The following is a 15,327-nucleotide window of genomic DNA, read 5'->3' as shown; positions in this document are numbered from 1 at the left end:
GGCGCCACCCCCTGTCATGCACAGAGCAGGGCCAATCGGGGGGTTGGGGCGCTGCCCCCTGTCACGCACAGAGCAGGGCCAATCAGGGGGTTAGGGAGCTCCCCCTGTCACGCACAGAGCAGGGTCAATCAGGGGGTTGGGGACCTCCCCCCTGTCACACACAGAGCAGGGCCCATCAGGGGGGTGAGGAGCTCCCCCCTGTCACTCACAGAGTAGGGCCGATAGGGGAGTTGGCGCACCACCCCCTGTCACACACACAGCAGGGCGGATTAGGGGGTTGGGGCGCCACCCTCTATCACCCACAGAGCAGGGCCGATCAGGGGGTTGGGGCGCCGCCACTCTCACACTCAGGGCAGGGCCGATGGGGAGGTTATGGCTCTACCCTGTCACACACAGAGCAGGGCCCATGGGGGGGGGGGTTGGGGCGCCGCACCCTGTCACACACAGAGCCGCAGAGTGATCAGGGGGTTGGGGAGCTCCCCCCTATCAGGCACAGAGCAGGGCCGATCAGGGGGTTAGGGCGCCTTCACCTGTCACGAACAGAGCAGGGCCGATAGGGAGTTTGTGGTCCCGCCCCCTGTCACACACAGAGCCGCAGGGCGATCTGGGGGTTTGGGAGCTGCCCCCTGTCACACTGATCCCGGTGCCGGGAGGCCTCGTGGCTCCGCTGATCCCAGTGCTGGGAGGCATATTACCCTTTTACTATATAGAATAGAGGCCTGGTGCGTGGGTGGGGGCTGGCTGGTTTGCCCTGAAGGGTGTCCTGGATCAGGGTGGGGGTCCCCACTAGGGTGCCTGGCCAGCCTGGATGAGGGGATGATGGCTCTTTACAGCTGGTCACACACCCTTCAGGGTGGGGGTCCCCACTGGGGTGCCTGGCCAGTCTGGGTGAGGGGCTGAGGGCTGTTTTCAGGCTGGGACTGAAACTACCAACTGCTCCTTTTTTTCTTTTCTGTTTTAAATTCTGGGCCAACTTTAGCTCTGAGGCTCCAGCTCTTAGGCCTCCGCTCCTGAAAGCAGGTATCTGGTTTGTTTCAGTTCTATAATCGAAACTCTGTATCAACTCCAGCTCTGAGATCCCAGCCGGCTGAAAGCTGGTTTCTGGGGTTTTGTTTAGCGTCTATATTTGTTACAATGTTTGAAACTGCAGGCTCAGAGGCCTGCAGTGGCAGGCGAGGAACGTTGGAATCCTCCGTCACTGAAGCAAGCAAGCCTCATGTTAGTTTCAAGCTGCCTGGCTGCCGGCTGCCATCTTGGCTGGCAGTTAATTTGCATATCTCACTGTTTAGCCAATGGGAAGGGTAGTGGTCGTACGCCAATTACCATGTTTCTCTTTTATTAGATAGGATATTTATTTACTTGGAAAAATCTTACTGCAAAATTTTTTAATATAATCTTACCTATTTAAATTATGCAATTTTAGAAACAACTGAAAATCAACTGATGAATGGGTGAAGAGAATGTGTTACATTCATGCAATATAATGTTATTTGGCAATAAAAAGAATTGTGGTACTGATACATGCTACAGTGTGGTTAGAGTATGTAATGAGCCTTGCTAAGTGTTAGAAGCAGGTCACAAAAGATCACATACTATATAATTAAATTTATATGAAACATCCAGAATAGCTAAATTTATAGAGATAGAAAGTAGATAATGGTTGTATACTAGTGGGGGAGAGAATGGGGTTAGGGAAAAATGGGGAGTGACTGCTAGTGGGTATGGGGTTTCTTTTGGGGTGAAGAAAATGTTCTAAAATTTGTTGTCATGATTGCATAACTCTGAATATACTAAAAACCATTGAATTGTACAATTTTTTTCTTTTAAGATTTTTAAAAATTGATTTTTGAAGAGAGAAAAAGGGAAGAGTGAGAGCAGCAAGACATCAATTGGCTGCCGCCTGCATGCCCTCTACTGGGGGATTGAGCATGCAATTGGGGCATGTGCCCTGACTGGAAATTGAACTGTAACCGCTTGGTTCATGGGTCAATGCTCAACCATTAAACATTGTTTTGTTTTAGGTATATTTATGGTGAACAATATATTGCTAGATTATCTCTCTTTTTAACCTCATCTGAGAGTCTTTTTTAAAAATTCATCTTTATTGTTGAATGTATTACAGATATTCCCTCTCCCCTTTAAAAAAGTTTTTTTTAAATTGATTTCAGAGAGGAAGGGAGAGGGAGAGAGACAGAAACGTTAATGATGATAGAGAACTATGGGATCCGCTGCCTCCTGCACATCCTTCACTGGAAATCGAGCCCTCAACCTAGGAATTGAACTGTGACCTCCTGATTCATATGCTCAACCACTGAGCCACATGGGCCAGGCCTTTCTCCCTTTTTTGTCCCATTGACCCCCTCCACTCCACACCAACCTCTCCCAGGCCTTCACTTATACTATTGTCTGTGTCCATGGATTATGCATCTATGCATATAAGTTCCCCAGTTAATCTCTTTTTCTGACTGGCTTATTTTGCTTAGCATAATACTTTCCAGGTCCCTCTATGCCAGTGGTTCTCAACCTTCTGGCCCTTTAAATACAGCTCCTCATGTTGTGACCCAACCATAAAATTATTTTTGTTGCTACCTCATAACTGTAATGTTGCTACTGTTATGAATCGTATTGTAAATATCTGATATGCAGGATGGTCTTAGGCGACCCCTGTGAAAGGGTCATTTGACCATCAAAGGGGTCACGACCCACAGGTTGAGAACCACTGCTCTATGCTGTCTCAAAGGACAAGAGATTCTTCTTTTTTAAAAAAAAAATATTTTATTGATTTTTTACAGAGAGGAAGGGAGAGGGTTAGAGAGTTAGAAACATTGATGAGAGAGAAACATCGATCAGCTGCCTCCTGCACTCCCCCCACTGGGGATGTGCCTGCAACTAAGGTACATGCCCTTGACTGGAATCGAACCTGGGACCCTTCAGTCCGCAGGCCGACGCTGTATTCACTGGGCAACACCGGTTAGGGCAAGATTCATCTTTTTTACAGCTGCATAATATTGCATGGTGTAAATGTACCACAGCTTTTTTTTTTTTTTTTTAATATATTTTATTGATTTTTTACAGAGAGGAAGGGAGAGAGATAGAGAGTTAGAAACATCGATCAGCTGCCTCCTGCACACCCCCCACTGGGGATGTGCCCACAACCCAGGTACATGCCCTTGACCGGAATCGAACCTGGGACCCTTCAGTCCGCAGGCCGAGGCTCTATCCACTGAGCCAAACCGGTTTCGGCGTGTACCACAGCTTTTTAATCCACTTGTCTACTGATGGGCATTTGGGCTATTTCCAAATCTTAATTATTGTAAATTGTGCTGCTATGAACATAGGGGTGCATACATTCTTTCTGATTGGTGTTTCAGGTTTCTTAGGATATAGTCCTAGAAGTGGGATCACTGGGTCAAAAGGCAGTTCCATTTTTAATTTTTTAAGGAAACTCCATACTGTTTTCCATAGTGACTGTACCAGTCTGCATTCCCACCAGCAGTGTACTAGGGTCCCCTTTTCTCCACATCCTCACTAGCACTTGTCATTTGTTGATTTGTTGATGATAACCATTCTGTCAGGTGTGAGGTGATACCTCATTGTTGTTTTAATTTGCATCTCTCTGATGATTAATGACTTCGAGCATTTTTTCATATGTCTCTTGGCCTTCCTTATATCTGTGTTGAAGAAGTGTTTATTTAGGTCCTTTGCCCATTTTTTAAATTGGAATGTTTGTCTTCCTTTTGTTGAGATGTATGAGTTCTTTGTATATTTTGGATATTAACCCCTTATCAGATGTATCATTGGCAAATATGTTCGCCCATACATTGGGTTCCCTTTTTATTTTGATGATGGTTTCTTTTGCTGTGCAGAAGCTTTTTAGTTTGATGTAGTACCATTGTCTATTTTTTTCCTTTCTCTTGCCCTAGCAGATTTTTTGGCGAAAATTGTGCAACCTGAGATGTTTGAGATTTTGCTGCCTATGGTTTCTTCTAGGATTTTTATAGTTTCACAACTGACATTTAAGTCTTTTACACATTTTGAGTTTATTTTTATCTATGGTGTAAGTTGGTGGTCTAATTTCATCTTTTTGCATGTTGCTGTACAATTTTCTCAGCACCATTTGTTGAAGAGACTGTCTTTAGTCCATTGTATGTTCTTGCCTTCTTTGGCAAATATTAGTTGACCATAATGGTGTGGGTCTATTTTTGGATTCTCTTTTTTGTTCTATTAATCTATATGCCTGTTCTTGTGCCAGTACCAAGCTATTTTTATTACAGTAGCTTTATAGTATGTAGTATAACTTGATATTTGCTATTGTGATCCCTCCAACTTTGTTCTTCTTTCTCAAGATTGCTGCGGCTCTTCGGGGACTTTTTTTGTTCCATATGAATTTTTGGAGTATTTGTTCTAGATCTATGAAATATGCCATTGGTATTCTAATAGGGAAGGGTTTATTTATTTATATTTTTTAAAATTTATTTTTTTATTGATTTTAGAGAGGAATGGAGAGAGAGAGAGAAACATCAATGATGAGAGAGAATCACCGATTGGCTGCCTCCTGCATGCCCCCAACTGGGGATTGAGCCAACAACCTGGGCATGTGCCCTGACGGGGAATCAAACCCTGACCTCCTGGTTCATAGGTTGACGCTCAACCACTGAGCCATTGCGGGCGGGCAGGGAAGGGTTTTTTAATGAGACTAACCTTTAAATTGGTAGACTGAGCAAAGCAGATTGCCCTCCCTAATATGTGTGGGCCTCCCTAATCAGTTGAAGGCCTTACAGTTCTATAAAAATGTTTAGTCACCTCCATTAACCACTTTTTTAAATGTTTCTAGGTTATTGAATCTTTGGGTATTATTATTTATAAAGCACTGGACTATGGTTTGAAGGAGAATGAAGAAAGAGAATTAAGTCCTCCCCTGGAGCAACTCATCGATCACATGGCCAACACGGTCGAAGCAGATGGTAGCAATGATGAGGGTTATGAGGCTGCAGATGAAGGCCTGGAAGATGAAGAAGATGAAAAGAGAAAAATTTCAGCTATCCGGTCATATAGAGATGTCATGAAGGTAAAGCAGCAGTTTACACAGTACTGATGTCTTTCAAGAGTTATTTCACTTAAAGAAATTGATGATTCAGTATTTGATAATAGTTCTTAGACTTCTCGATTCTGTGATTTGTTCAGAGCTTCAATATGGCCTTTTAAAAACCACTTTTAGGTATTCATATGTCCTTTATCTGATAAAGTTTATCATATGTCTTCAATTGACTTATGCATTTTTCTTTTTAAAATAGAATAAACAACAATTGTGATCCATTTATTTATAGGAAGATTCTGAATCTGAACTATCACAACTGATTATTTTACTTTGTTTTCTTGACCTATCCATTGCTATTCTATCATTTTCAAATAGACACTAACTAATTCTAGTAAGCTCGACGGTGCTGTTGGATATTTGTTAGTTTAGTGGACCACTTACTGATGGTCTTGTGATGCGTTAAGCTTTGACTAATGGGAATTGCGGAATTGCCTTGCTGTCTGATGTGAAAATTCAAATATACTAGGTGTGTCTGTTTTTACTAGTAAGGTACAAAAAACCCAAATAATAAACAAGCATCATAATTTTCTTCTTCTGTAGTTATGTGCTGCTCATCTCTCAACTGAATCAGAGGCACCAAATCATTATCAGGCAGTATGTCGTGCACTGTTTGCAGAAACAATGGAACTGCATACATTTCTGAGTAAGATTAAAAGTGCAAAGGAGGTAAGTACTATTGCTTTCATACTTACTAGCATTATGAAAGATAAACATAAATTTTCAACATTGTCTGTCATATTATTTAAAGTATTATCATCCTTCTGATAAATGCTAAAATTCATTCAAGAAAGAAGCAACTTAGGCAGGATTTACTTATTTTATTGTTGAGTGTATGACAGATGTCCCCCATTTTCCTCCCTTTGCCTCCTTCTACTGGACTCCCACCACACCCCATGCCTTCACCTGTCTATTGTCTGTGTCCCTTGCTATACATATATGCATATAAGTTCTTTGATTAATCTCTTCCTGCCCTCCCTCCCACCTTCCCTCGGTCTGTTCTATGCTTCCATGTCTATGGTCCAGTGGGTCAATCCATTTTATAAAACAAAGAGTTTTATAAAGCATCCTTATAAATGGGAAATAAATAATACTTAATTGGTTTAATCAATTTCTCATATGACTTGATTTTTCACTCTTTCTGCCATTCTTTTGTCCACTTTAAAACAATGTTAGTACATCTTTCAGGAAGGGATAAGGACTCTCAAAGGAGGCTACACCTTTGATATTTTAACTCTTTTATAGTTAAAATGTTTAGCGCTGGCTTTCAGACTGAAAGGATTTGATTAAATATGTAATGGAAGAGATAGGAATTATTCAGATTATCCAAAATATTATTTTATCTATTTTATTTATTATTATTTATTATGTCTATGAGTTAAAAATATTATACGTAGAGTACAACAATAAGCATTCTAATTTATTTACTAGGTGAATTGCCATATTTTACATTACACAGAAGGTCATCGAGATTCATGAGTTCTGTATAAAGTAGCACAGCTTCTGGCACACAGTAACAGCTCAGTAATGATAGGTAATGGGTATCGTTCCTTTTATGACTAAAGTAGAGAGTTTATCTGAAATGCTAGTTAAGAACTTAGGATGACACAGTTTGCAGAGGTACACATGTAGGATATGTAAGGGAGGAAGGAAACAACTAATCTATATTAGTCAAATAAGACCAATTAGCTCTGGTAATCAGTTAATAACAGATGTCTCTGCCAGGTCACCCTTAATAAATCACCTTGAGTAAATCCATTGTATATGTATGAATCAGAACTCTAATCATGCCTCTTCAGTTCTAGCCAGGCTACTGCTTATAGTCTGTCTTTTTATGTTAGGCCAATGAAAAGCTGTGCCTATTTCTTTTTAGGATTTTATAGAGCTGGACCCAAGAGGCAAGTCTTCAACAGGGTGAAAAGGGTAAACTATATGTCATTTGAAGAGTAATGAGATAGATCATGGAGTCACTTTTCCTCCTGGACAGAACCAGAGGATGTAGGGTTCTGTTAAAAGCTTCAGAGTAAACATCTGAAAGCACAGCCTCAATTATGGTTTTGTAAGTAGTAGAAAATATTACTTTAAAAAAATGTATATTTTTTATTGATTTCAGAGAGGAAGGGAGAGGGAGAGACAGAAACATCAGTAATGAGAGAGAATCACTGATTGGCTGCCTCCAGCACGCCCCTCACTGGGGACCAAGCCCACCAACCAAGGCATGTGCCCTTGACTGGAATCGAACCCAGGACCCTTCACTCTGCAGGCCAGTGCTCTATCCACTGAGCCAAACCATCCAGGGCAGAAAAGATTACTTTTTAAGGTTATAACTATTGAAATTGCCTTATCCAGAAACATTAAGCTTTGTTTTTAGGGTAGAAGTACAGTCCTGTGGGTTTACTAGAGTAAATTAAATGGCCTCTTTTTTTTTTTTTAAGTTCTTGCAACACAGACATTCTTAGAAACTATTTCTGAGCTTAAAGACAGTAATAAGTATTTTCCTATTCCAGTGAGCTTTAAAAATTTTTTTTTGTTCTTGATTAGAACTCCAGACCCTTCGGTACATGGGCTGACCCTCTAATCTCTGAGCCACACTGGCCAGAGATAAGTACTTTCTAATCTCTGATTCCCTCATGGGAAGCTGCTCTTTCCTCCATATCTTCATACCTCTGGACTGGGGAGGGTTAGTAACAGTCTCTCTCTCTACTGTTTCCAAACAATTATTCTTTATCCTTGAAAAAAAGCTCATGCGGTCCACTTCTGTTATTCTTAAACCCATTGTCACTGTCATCTGTTATCACCTTGAGTTATTTCTTTGATAAAAAGGACCTATAGCTTTGTATTCCTTTTTTAAAATATATTTTATTGATTTTTTACAGAGAGGAGGGGAGAGGGATAGAGAGTTAGAAACATTGATGAGAGAGAAACATCGACCAGCTGCCTCCTTCACACCACCTCCCACTGGGGATGTGCCCGCAACCAAGGTACATGCCCTTGACCGGAATCGAACCGGGGATCTTTCAGTCCACAGGCTGGTGCTCTATCCACTGAGCCAAACCGGTTAGGGCTAACTTTGTATTCTTGACTTCTCCTCTACTTTAGTACTCTGCATACCTGAATACACCATTGTCCTTGAAATAACCTGCAGTCATTCCACCTTGGAAGTCATGGGCTCTCAAACCCTACTTCATAACTGCTCCAGCCCTTTGAGCTCTTCCCCTCACTGCACCTGACCTAGTCTTCCCGTCCCTTGCTGCCTCCCATTTTCTTCCAGTCTATCACTTCCTGGAATCACTTTCTTTTCTACATGGACTAGGGCCGTGGTCGCAAACTGTGGCTCGCAAGCCACATGCGGCTCTTTGGCCTCTTGAGTGTGGCTCTTCCTAAGCCTTAGGAGTACCCTAATTAAGTTAATAACAGTGTACCTACCTATATAGTTTAAGTTTAAAAAATTTGGCTCTCAAAAGAAATTTCAATCGTTGTACTGTTGATATTTGGCTCTGTTGACTAATGAGTTTGCCGACCACTGGACTAGGGTCAATCACTTTATCAGTTCAGGTCCCCATGTCCAACCTAGATTACTGCACTGCCTTCCTGCTTGTCTCATCATCACTGTGAATCCTCTCCATCCAGTCCATCTTCCACATTGTTGATGAATGATTCTTGGAGATGAAAGAGCTGACCTGAGCAATCTGGCTCCAGGCCCAAACCTCTGTGTGTTCCTTCAGCCTGACCATGTGCTGGCTTTCCTTGGCAGGCCTCACAGGAGAAGCTGCCCTCCCCACATGGGACTCGGTGCACAGCCAGTGTCCTGCATTCTGGTTTTCGCCGGGATTGCAAGGACTCAGAACATTCCACTTGGCCAGCCATGCTCGAATGTACACTGTATTCCTAGCCCGGTGCTTCCACCTGAAGGCCCTTTGTTGAGACGTTTTCCTCCCCTCTGACTCAGAACTTTCCATTTTTAGCCTTCCCTCTTTCCCTCCCACTGGTCCTCAAGTCCATCGAATGGCAGAACCTTTTCAGATTTCCCCCACCTGCATTGCATGTCACCTGACCCTAGCTCACTGCTATTCTGTAGGGGGAAAATGGAACAAGGGGAACAAAACATCCTTTTTGGCCTCTTTTTCACACTGTTGCAGTAAGTGAGTAAAGGCTTGATTATTACTTTCAGTTTGTCTCATCCTCCCTGATCACTAGATACCTGGGAACCCAACAGAGTTATGCTGTTCCCCTTAATATGACTCCCCATCACCTATATCAAAACTCCATTGTATTCCACACAGCCCCTTCATGGTATTTCATGTTCTTGTGTTTTTATTCTCCTTTCAACACTATCTTCTTTGCATTTAAGTCATCCAATAAAAATTATTATGTTTCCAAATACATCATGTGATTATATATTTGTGACTGTTTACATTCTGTTCTTTCTGTCTGGAAATTCTTTCTCCCCTTGTCTGCTTGGTGGACTCCTATTTATCCAATTTAACTCTGCTTACATTTTACCTCCATGTGAAATATTTTAAAAACATGTAATTTATTGATTTCAGAGAGGGAGAAAGAGAGAGATAGAAACATCAATGATGAGAGAGAATCATTGATCGTCTGCCTCCTGCACGCCCCACACTGGTGATAGAGCCCACAACCTGGGCATATGCCCTGACCTGGAATCGAACCATGACCTCCTGGTTCATAGGTCAACACTTAACCACTGAGCCATGCTGGTTGGGCTCCACGTGAAATATTCATGACCTCTTTCCAGTTTTATGTCCTCCATGACCTTTATATCTCATACATCCTTCAGTCTCACACTTCTGATACTCCATGGTAGTTACTTCCTTATGTACTTACTAGAGGCCCGGTGCACAAAAATTTGTGCACTTGGCGGGGAGGGGGTCCCTCAGCTCGGCCTGTGTCCTCTCGCAGTCTGGGACCCCTCGGGGGATGACCACCTGCTGGCTTAGGCCCGCTCCCTGGGGGATTGGGCCTAAGCTGGCAGTCAGACATCCCTCTGGCAGCCCGGGAGCCCTTGGGGGATGTCCACTTGCCAGCGGGGAGCAGGCCTAAGCTGCAGTCGGACATCCTTAGCGCTGTTGAGGCGGAGAGGCTCCCACCATCACCGCTGTACTGGCAGCCATCAGCCTGGCTTGTGGCTGATCAGAGCTACCCCTGTGGGAGCGCACTGACCACCAGGGGGCAGCTCCTGCATTGAGCATCAGCCTTCTGGTGGTCAGTGTGTGTCATAGTGATCAGTCATTCCCAGTCGTTCTGCTGTTAGGGTCAATTTTCATATTACCCTTTTATTATATAGGAGTGCCTGGCCAGCCTGGGTGAGGGGCTGAGGGCCATTTTCAGGCTGTCCACAGCCCCTTCAGGGTAGGGATCCTGCTGGGGTGCCTGGCCAGTCTGGGTGAGTGGCTGATGGCAGTTTGCAGGCTGTCCAAGCCTCCCAGCGGGGATCCTCACTCCATGAGGGTGTGGCCAGCCTGGGTGAGAGGTTGATGGCTGTTTGCAGGCTGCCCACAGTCTCTTCAGGGTAGGGGTCCCCCCTGGGGTGCCTGGCCAATCTGGGTGAGGGGCTGATGGCTGTTTGCAGGCTGGCCACAGCCCCTTCAGTGTGGGGGTTCCCACTGGGGTGACTGGCCATCCTGAGTGAGGGGCTGAGGACCATTTGCAGGCTGGCCACAGCCCCTTCAGGGTGGGGGGTCCTGCTGAGGTGCCTGGCTAGTCTGGGTGAGAGTCTGAGGGCCGTTTTCAAGCTGGCTAAGACCCCCAGCGGGGACCCTCACCCCGTGAGGGTGTGGCCAGCCTGGGTGAGGGACTGATGGCTGTTTGCAGGCTGGCCACGGCCCCCAGCCACCCAAGCTCCCAGTGGAGGCTGGCTGGAAGCAGGTACTAGGATTTATTTATCTTCTATAATTGAAACTTTGTTGCCATGAGCGGAGGCCACAGCTGGCTCAGGGCAGGCAGGAAGCTTGGCTTCTTCCATCACCCGGGCAACCAAGCCTCCTGCTTGCTCCAGCTCTGTGGCTGCCGGCCGCCATCATGGATGGGTTAATTTGCATATAGTTGCTCGGATTGGCTGGTGGGCGTGGCTTGGGCATAACGAAGGTACAGTCAATTAGCATCTTTGTCTTTTATTAGTGTAGATGGTTTTTTCTGCATAAATGAACCAGATGCTTCTTGAAATAAATGACTGTATTTTAAATTATTTTTATGTTAATGACTCTTAATGCAGTCTGTGCACGTAGGAAATACCCTGCAAATGATTGCTAAGCTGAATATATATACACTATGTGTGTTTTTCCAGATATTTTTCTGTTTGAAAAAGACAGTTTTGAAAGCATTTCTGACTATTAGATGCATTTTTGTCAAAATATTTCTCAGAAATCTGAGAACTTTTGTGGGGTATAGATGAGGTCTTTGAGTGTTCTTGCCATTTTAAAAAATTTACACATAGCCCTAACCAGTTTGGCTCAGTGGATAGAGCGTTGGTCTGCAGACTGAAAGGTCCCAGGTTCGATTCCGGCCAAGGGCGTGTACCTTGGTTGCAGGCATATCCCCAGTAGGAGGTGTGCAGGAGTTAGCTGATCGATGTTTCTCTCTCATCGATATTTCTAACTCTCTATCCCTCTCCCTTCCTTTCTGTAAAAAATCAATAAAATAAATTTTAAAAAAATTTACACATAAAATTCATTTAATAATGAGCCTTGAAAAGGCAAACTGTAAAATATGTGGAAATCCTGACACTTTGAGAACATTCTGTACTATTTAATTAAGAGATTTTGTGCTGCATAAATTTCCCATCAACACTGAGATTTTAGGAATAGTCTTTCAGGGTCCAAATGGATTTCCCTTTCCTCTGCAATGTATGTGACTTTCTTAAAATTACAGAATATTTTTATACATGTTAGTTCATGTATGTATGTTAGCCATTTTAACCTTTTCTCAAGAGTACTGAATTCACACTGGTAATAAAATACTCTGTGTTAATTTGGTATTCTTTTAAAGACCTCTAAATACATATTTTAAGACTCAGACAATTTTTTATACCTGTTAGTTGGTGTATATCAATTGGAACTTTAAAAGTAATAACCTCTAATTCATCAAGCTTACCTGATTATCAGTGATGTTTCAAAGTACTGTGTATGTGTGTATTTTTGTGTATATAAAATTAGTATAAAGTCTTAGTATGAAGATAATGTTCCATTTGTTAGGAAAAAGTAATTTAATTATATTAAATTTCTCATATGCGCCATTGACATTTTATTAAAATATAAAACCCATAATTCATTTCCAAGTGTTATAGTTGTTTTTATAAAGTAGTAATTACATTTACTACTAGATCTGGCTGCTTTACAAAGCACAAGGCTTTGTAGTTCATCATCTATTTAGAAAGCAAATTCACTTTCATTCTAATCTCTTCTATGATGATTTCCTTCTTAAACAATAGTTGAGATCCTTTAAGGTTATTCTGCTAATGATAGAGAAGAGTTGGATAGGCCGCTGTTAACTATGGCTCAAAAGCAATTTGATATTCTGAAAGTAAATACATATTACGGTGTCTCATAAGCAATTTGATATCCTTGTATGTAAGTGTAGATGGAGGTACTATCTAAGCAATCCATTAGTGTGCATTGGGTTGTATGAAAGAAGAGACAGCCTGTGCCCTACTGCCAGTGCCCCACCCCAGCCCCAAACCCTGCCAGCAAGTGTGGCTAGTGAGCACTTGGGGTGGAGAAGGGAGAGTGTAGCTTAACAGTTTCAAATGTAAATGTCTTTATTGGAAAAAAGGAAATTATATTTATTTTACTATTCTTTAATTCATTGCTATCTAGGTAGTTTTTGATCATCAAAACTACCTGGTTTTGTTATTGTTAAATGAAATTATCAGTTTCTCACACTTTTAATACCTGCTGCTCTCCTGTATTATATTCCTACAGCTTTGAAGTGTCCCTGTTGCATATTCCAATTAATCCTCATGAACAGTCCTGTGACTCTTACTTTGATACAGACCTCTGGGCAGGATTGGAAAGAAGTATGTGTGAGCCAGAGAATAAGATTTGGAATTGGGGGGAGAAGAGGGTTCATGTGTGTGAACATGTGCGGGTCGGTCTCTCTCTCTTGTCTCACACATACAATAAACAGGAATGGGACGGGAGGAGAGAAGGTATCATGTTATGTGTAGGTATGAGGTAAAAGGAAATCTGAAATGGGAAAAGACAGATGTCATAGAAATGTCAAACACTTAAAAATAATTTTAAGACTAGGAAGTGAGTTGATTTTATTCCACTATGTTCCTACATGATCTAACCATCATTGCCACCATGTTGAGAGTGTCTAGTGTGCTTGCCTCGACCCCAGTTTTCCAGTAAATTCATTGTTTCACATTCTATTATATTTACTACTTGATGTATCGGAGAAAACAACTTGATGTATCAGAGAAGAACACTGTTTAGAAGAATCTTTGTTTTGAAAGAAAACTTTTTTCCCAAGTAAATAACTGTTTTCCCATATATATATATATATATGAAGCCTACAGTTATTTTATATTTTAAATAGTTATAGTAACACTGGTCATTTTTAAAAGCCCCTTTATTGTTGGTGAATCATATTCTTCCACTCATTATTCATGTGGCCTAAGTCAAATAGCCTTTGCTAAATTTCTTTTGCTAAATTTTTGTTTACTTATCTTTAAAAAAGAAGGAGTAATGAAACATGCTAAGGTTCCTTCTAGTTACAGTGTCTACAGAAAGTATAGTTCATGTGACTAAATCTTTGTTCTATTTATTCAACAAGTTTTTCCTCACTTTTGTACCAATCTGATTGTGTAGGCAAAATGTATACAGATAAACATTTTAACTGCATGCCCAGTAAAATTTGCTATGAAATTATTATATTATGTTGTAATTTGAGTTGGATTTTATAGGCAAGCAATTCAGTGTTGTTAATATTGAGCTGTAGCACTCAATATTGACATTACTACTATATTGATGTCATTATAGACTAAAAATTCTGTTTTTTAAAATCTAATGGTAAAAATCCCTGTAAAAGAAGCAATTCCTAATACAATACTATTACTCACAAATGAATAAACAATAAAAATAATTGAGCATAACATATGCTCATATAGTAATTGGAATAAGAACGCAATATTAGAAGGCATGTGAAAGAGATTTTTAAACTCATAATTTTTGTTTTGACTTTTCATAATTCACATTTCAAATTTTCTGAAAAGTCTTTTTCCTCACTTCCCTCATGTAGACAATGCCTACTTATGCTGAAGATCTAACTCAAATGTCCACTCTTCTGAAATGGTTTTTTTGATCATGTTCTCAAAGTGATGAAAATGTTATCTTCCCTTTTACTTTCTCACATCATACATATAAACAAACCGAACTAAGGTAGACTATTCCAAACATTTTGATCTTTGAGGGATAAGATGTCTAATATAGTTAAGTCATCTTGGATTTCTTCAGAGGCAGGCTCCACAGGTGTGGATTGTCATTTCTGATTATCTGATTATAATGATCTTTGATCTCCTCTCAAGTGTGAATGCACCTGTGGTGCTTAATTAGTTTCTTGTTGACATCTTAAATTCCTCCTATATATTGTCTTCATTCACCTTTTAATTATAGTTTTTCATTGCTTTCTTCAAGGCTCAGCTGAAAGAACATCTCATCCTTATATATTTATCACACTCTTTAAAATCATGTTTCCCTATTTATTTCCTTCCTAATAGCCATCACAGTCTATAGTTGTCTTGTTGCTCTCTTTTCTTACTCATTAATATCTTCCCCTGGAATATAATCTCATTGAGAGCAGAAACCTTTTTTCTCTTATTTACTGCTATACCCCTTTTTTCTCTTATTTACTGCCTTTGTAAATATTTGGTTGAGTGCGAGAATCTGTAGTTCAGATGTTGTAGATCCGATGTGTTACCACGAAACTCCTAACACTATTGGCTATCTCCAGAATGCAGAACCTCCTTCATTTCTCAATGCTTGTCCCTTTCTCATGCAGTGGTCTGGCATCTCTTGCCTGGGCTGTGGCAAAGCCTCTTAACCTTATGTCCCTTCTCACATACAGTCTATCTTACAGTGTTACACCCCTGTGTAAAGACATTGTTGGCTCCTTGTTACTCGTAGGTGGAAAGTGTAATAAACCCCTTACCATGACGTAGGAAACCATGTGCAATTGGGCCACAATCTGACCTCTCCAAGTTCTTCATTCAC

General features: G+C 41.4%; 1 protein-coding gene across 11 annotated transcripts in view; it reads left to right on the top strand.

Annotated features, from left to right (window-relative positions):
- Positions 1-15,327, top strand: part of LOC132239803 (centrosomal protein of 76 kDa) — a 159,697-nt gene that overhangs the window by 89,766 nt on the left and 54,604 nt on the right. For all 11 annotated transcript variants that reach the window (XM_059706688.1, XM_059706687.1, XM_059706685.1 and 8 more), the window contains 2 exons: positions 4,835-5,068; positions 5,639-5,764. In XM_059706688.1, the coding sequence (XP_059562671.1) occupies positions 4,835-5,068; positions 5,639-5,764 (360 nt within the window). The remainder of the gene's footprint in view (positions 1-4,834; positions 5,069-5,638; positions 5,765-15,327) is intronic.

Source organism: Myotis daubentonii, chromosome 8 (assembly GCF_963259705.1).
Source record: "Myotis daubentonii chromosome 8, mMyoDau2.1, whole genome shotgun sequence".
NCBI lineage: Eukaryota > Metazoa > Chordata > Mammalia > Chiroptera > Vespertilionidae > Myotis > Myotis daubentonii.
This window is presented reverse-complemented; position numbering and strand designations above follow the sequence as displayed.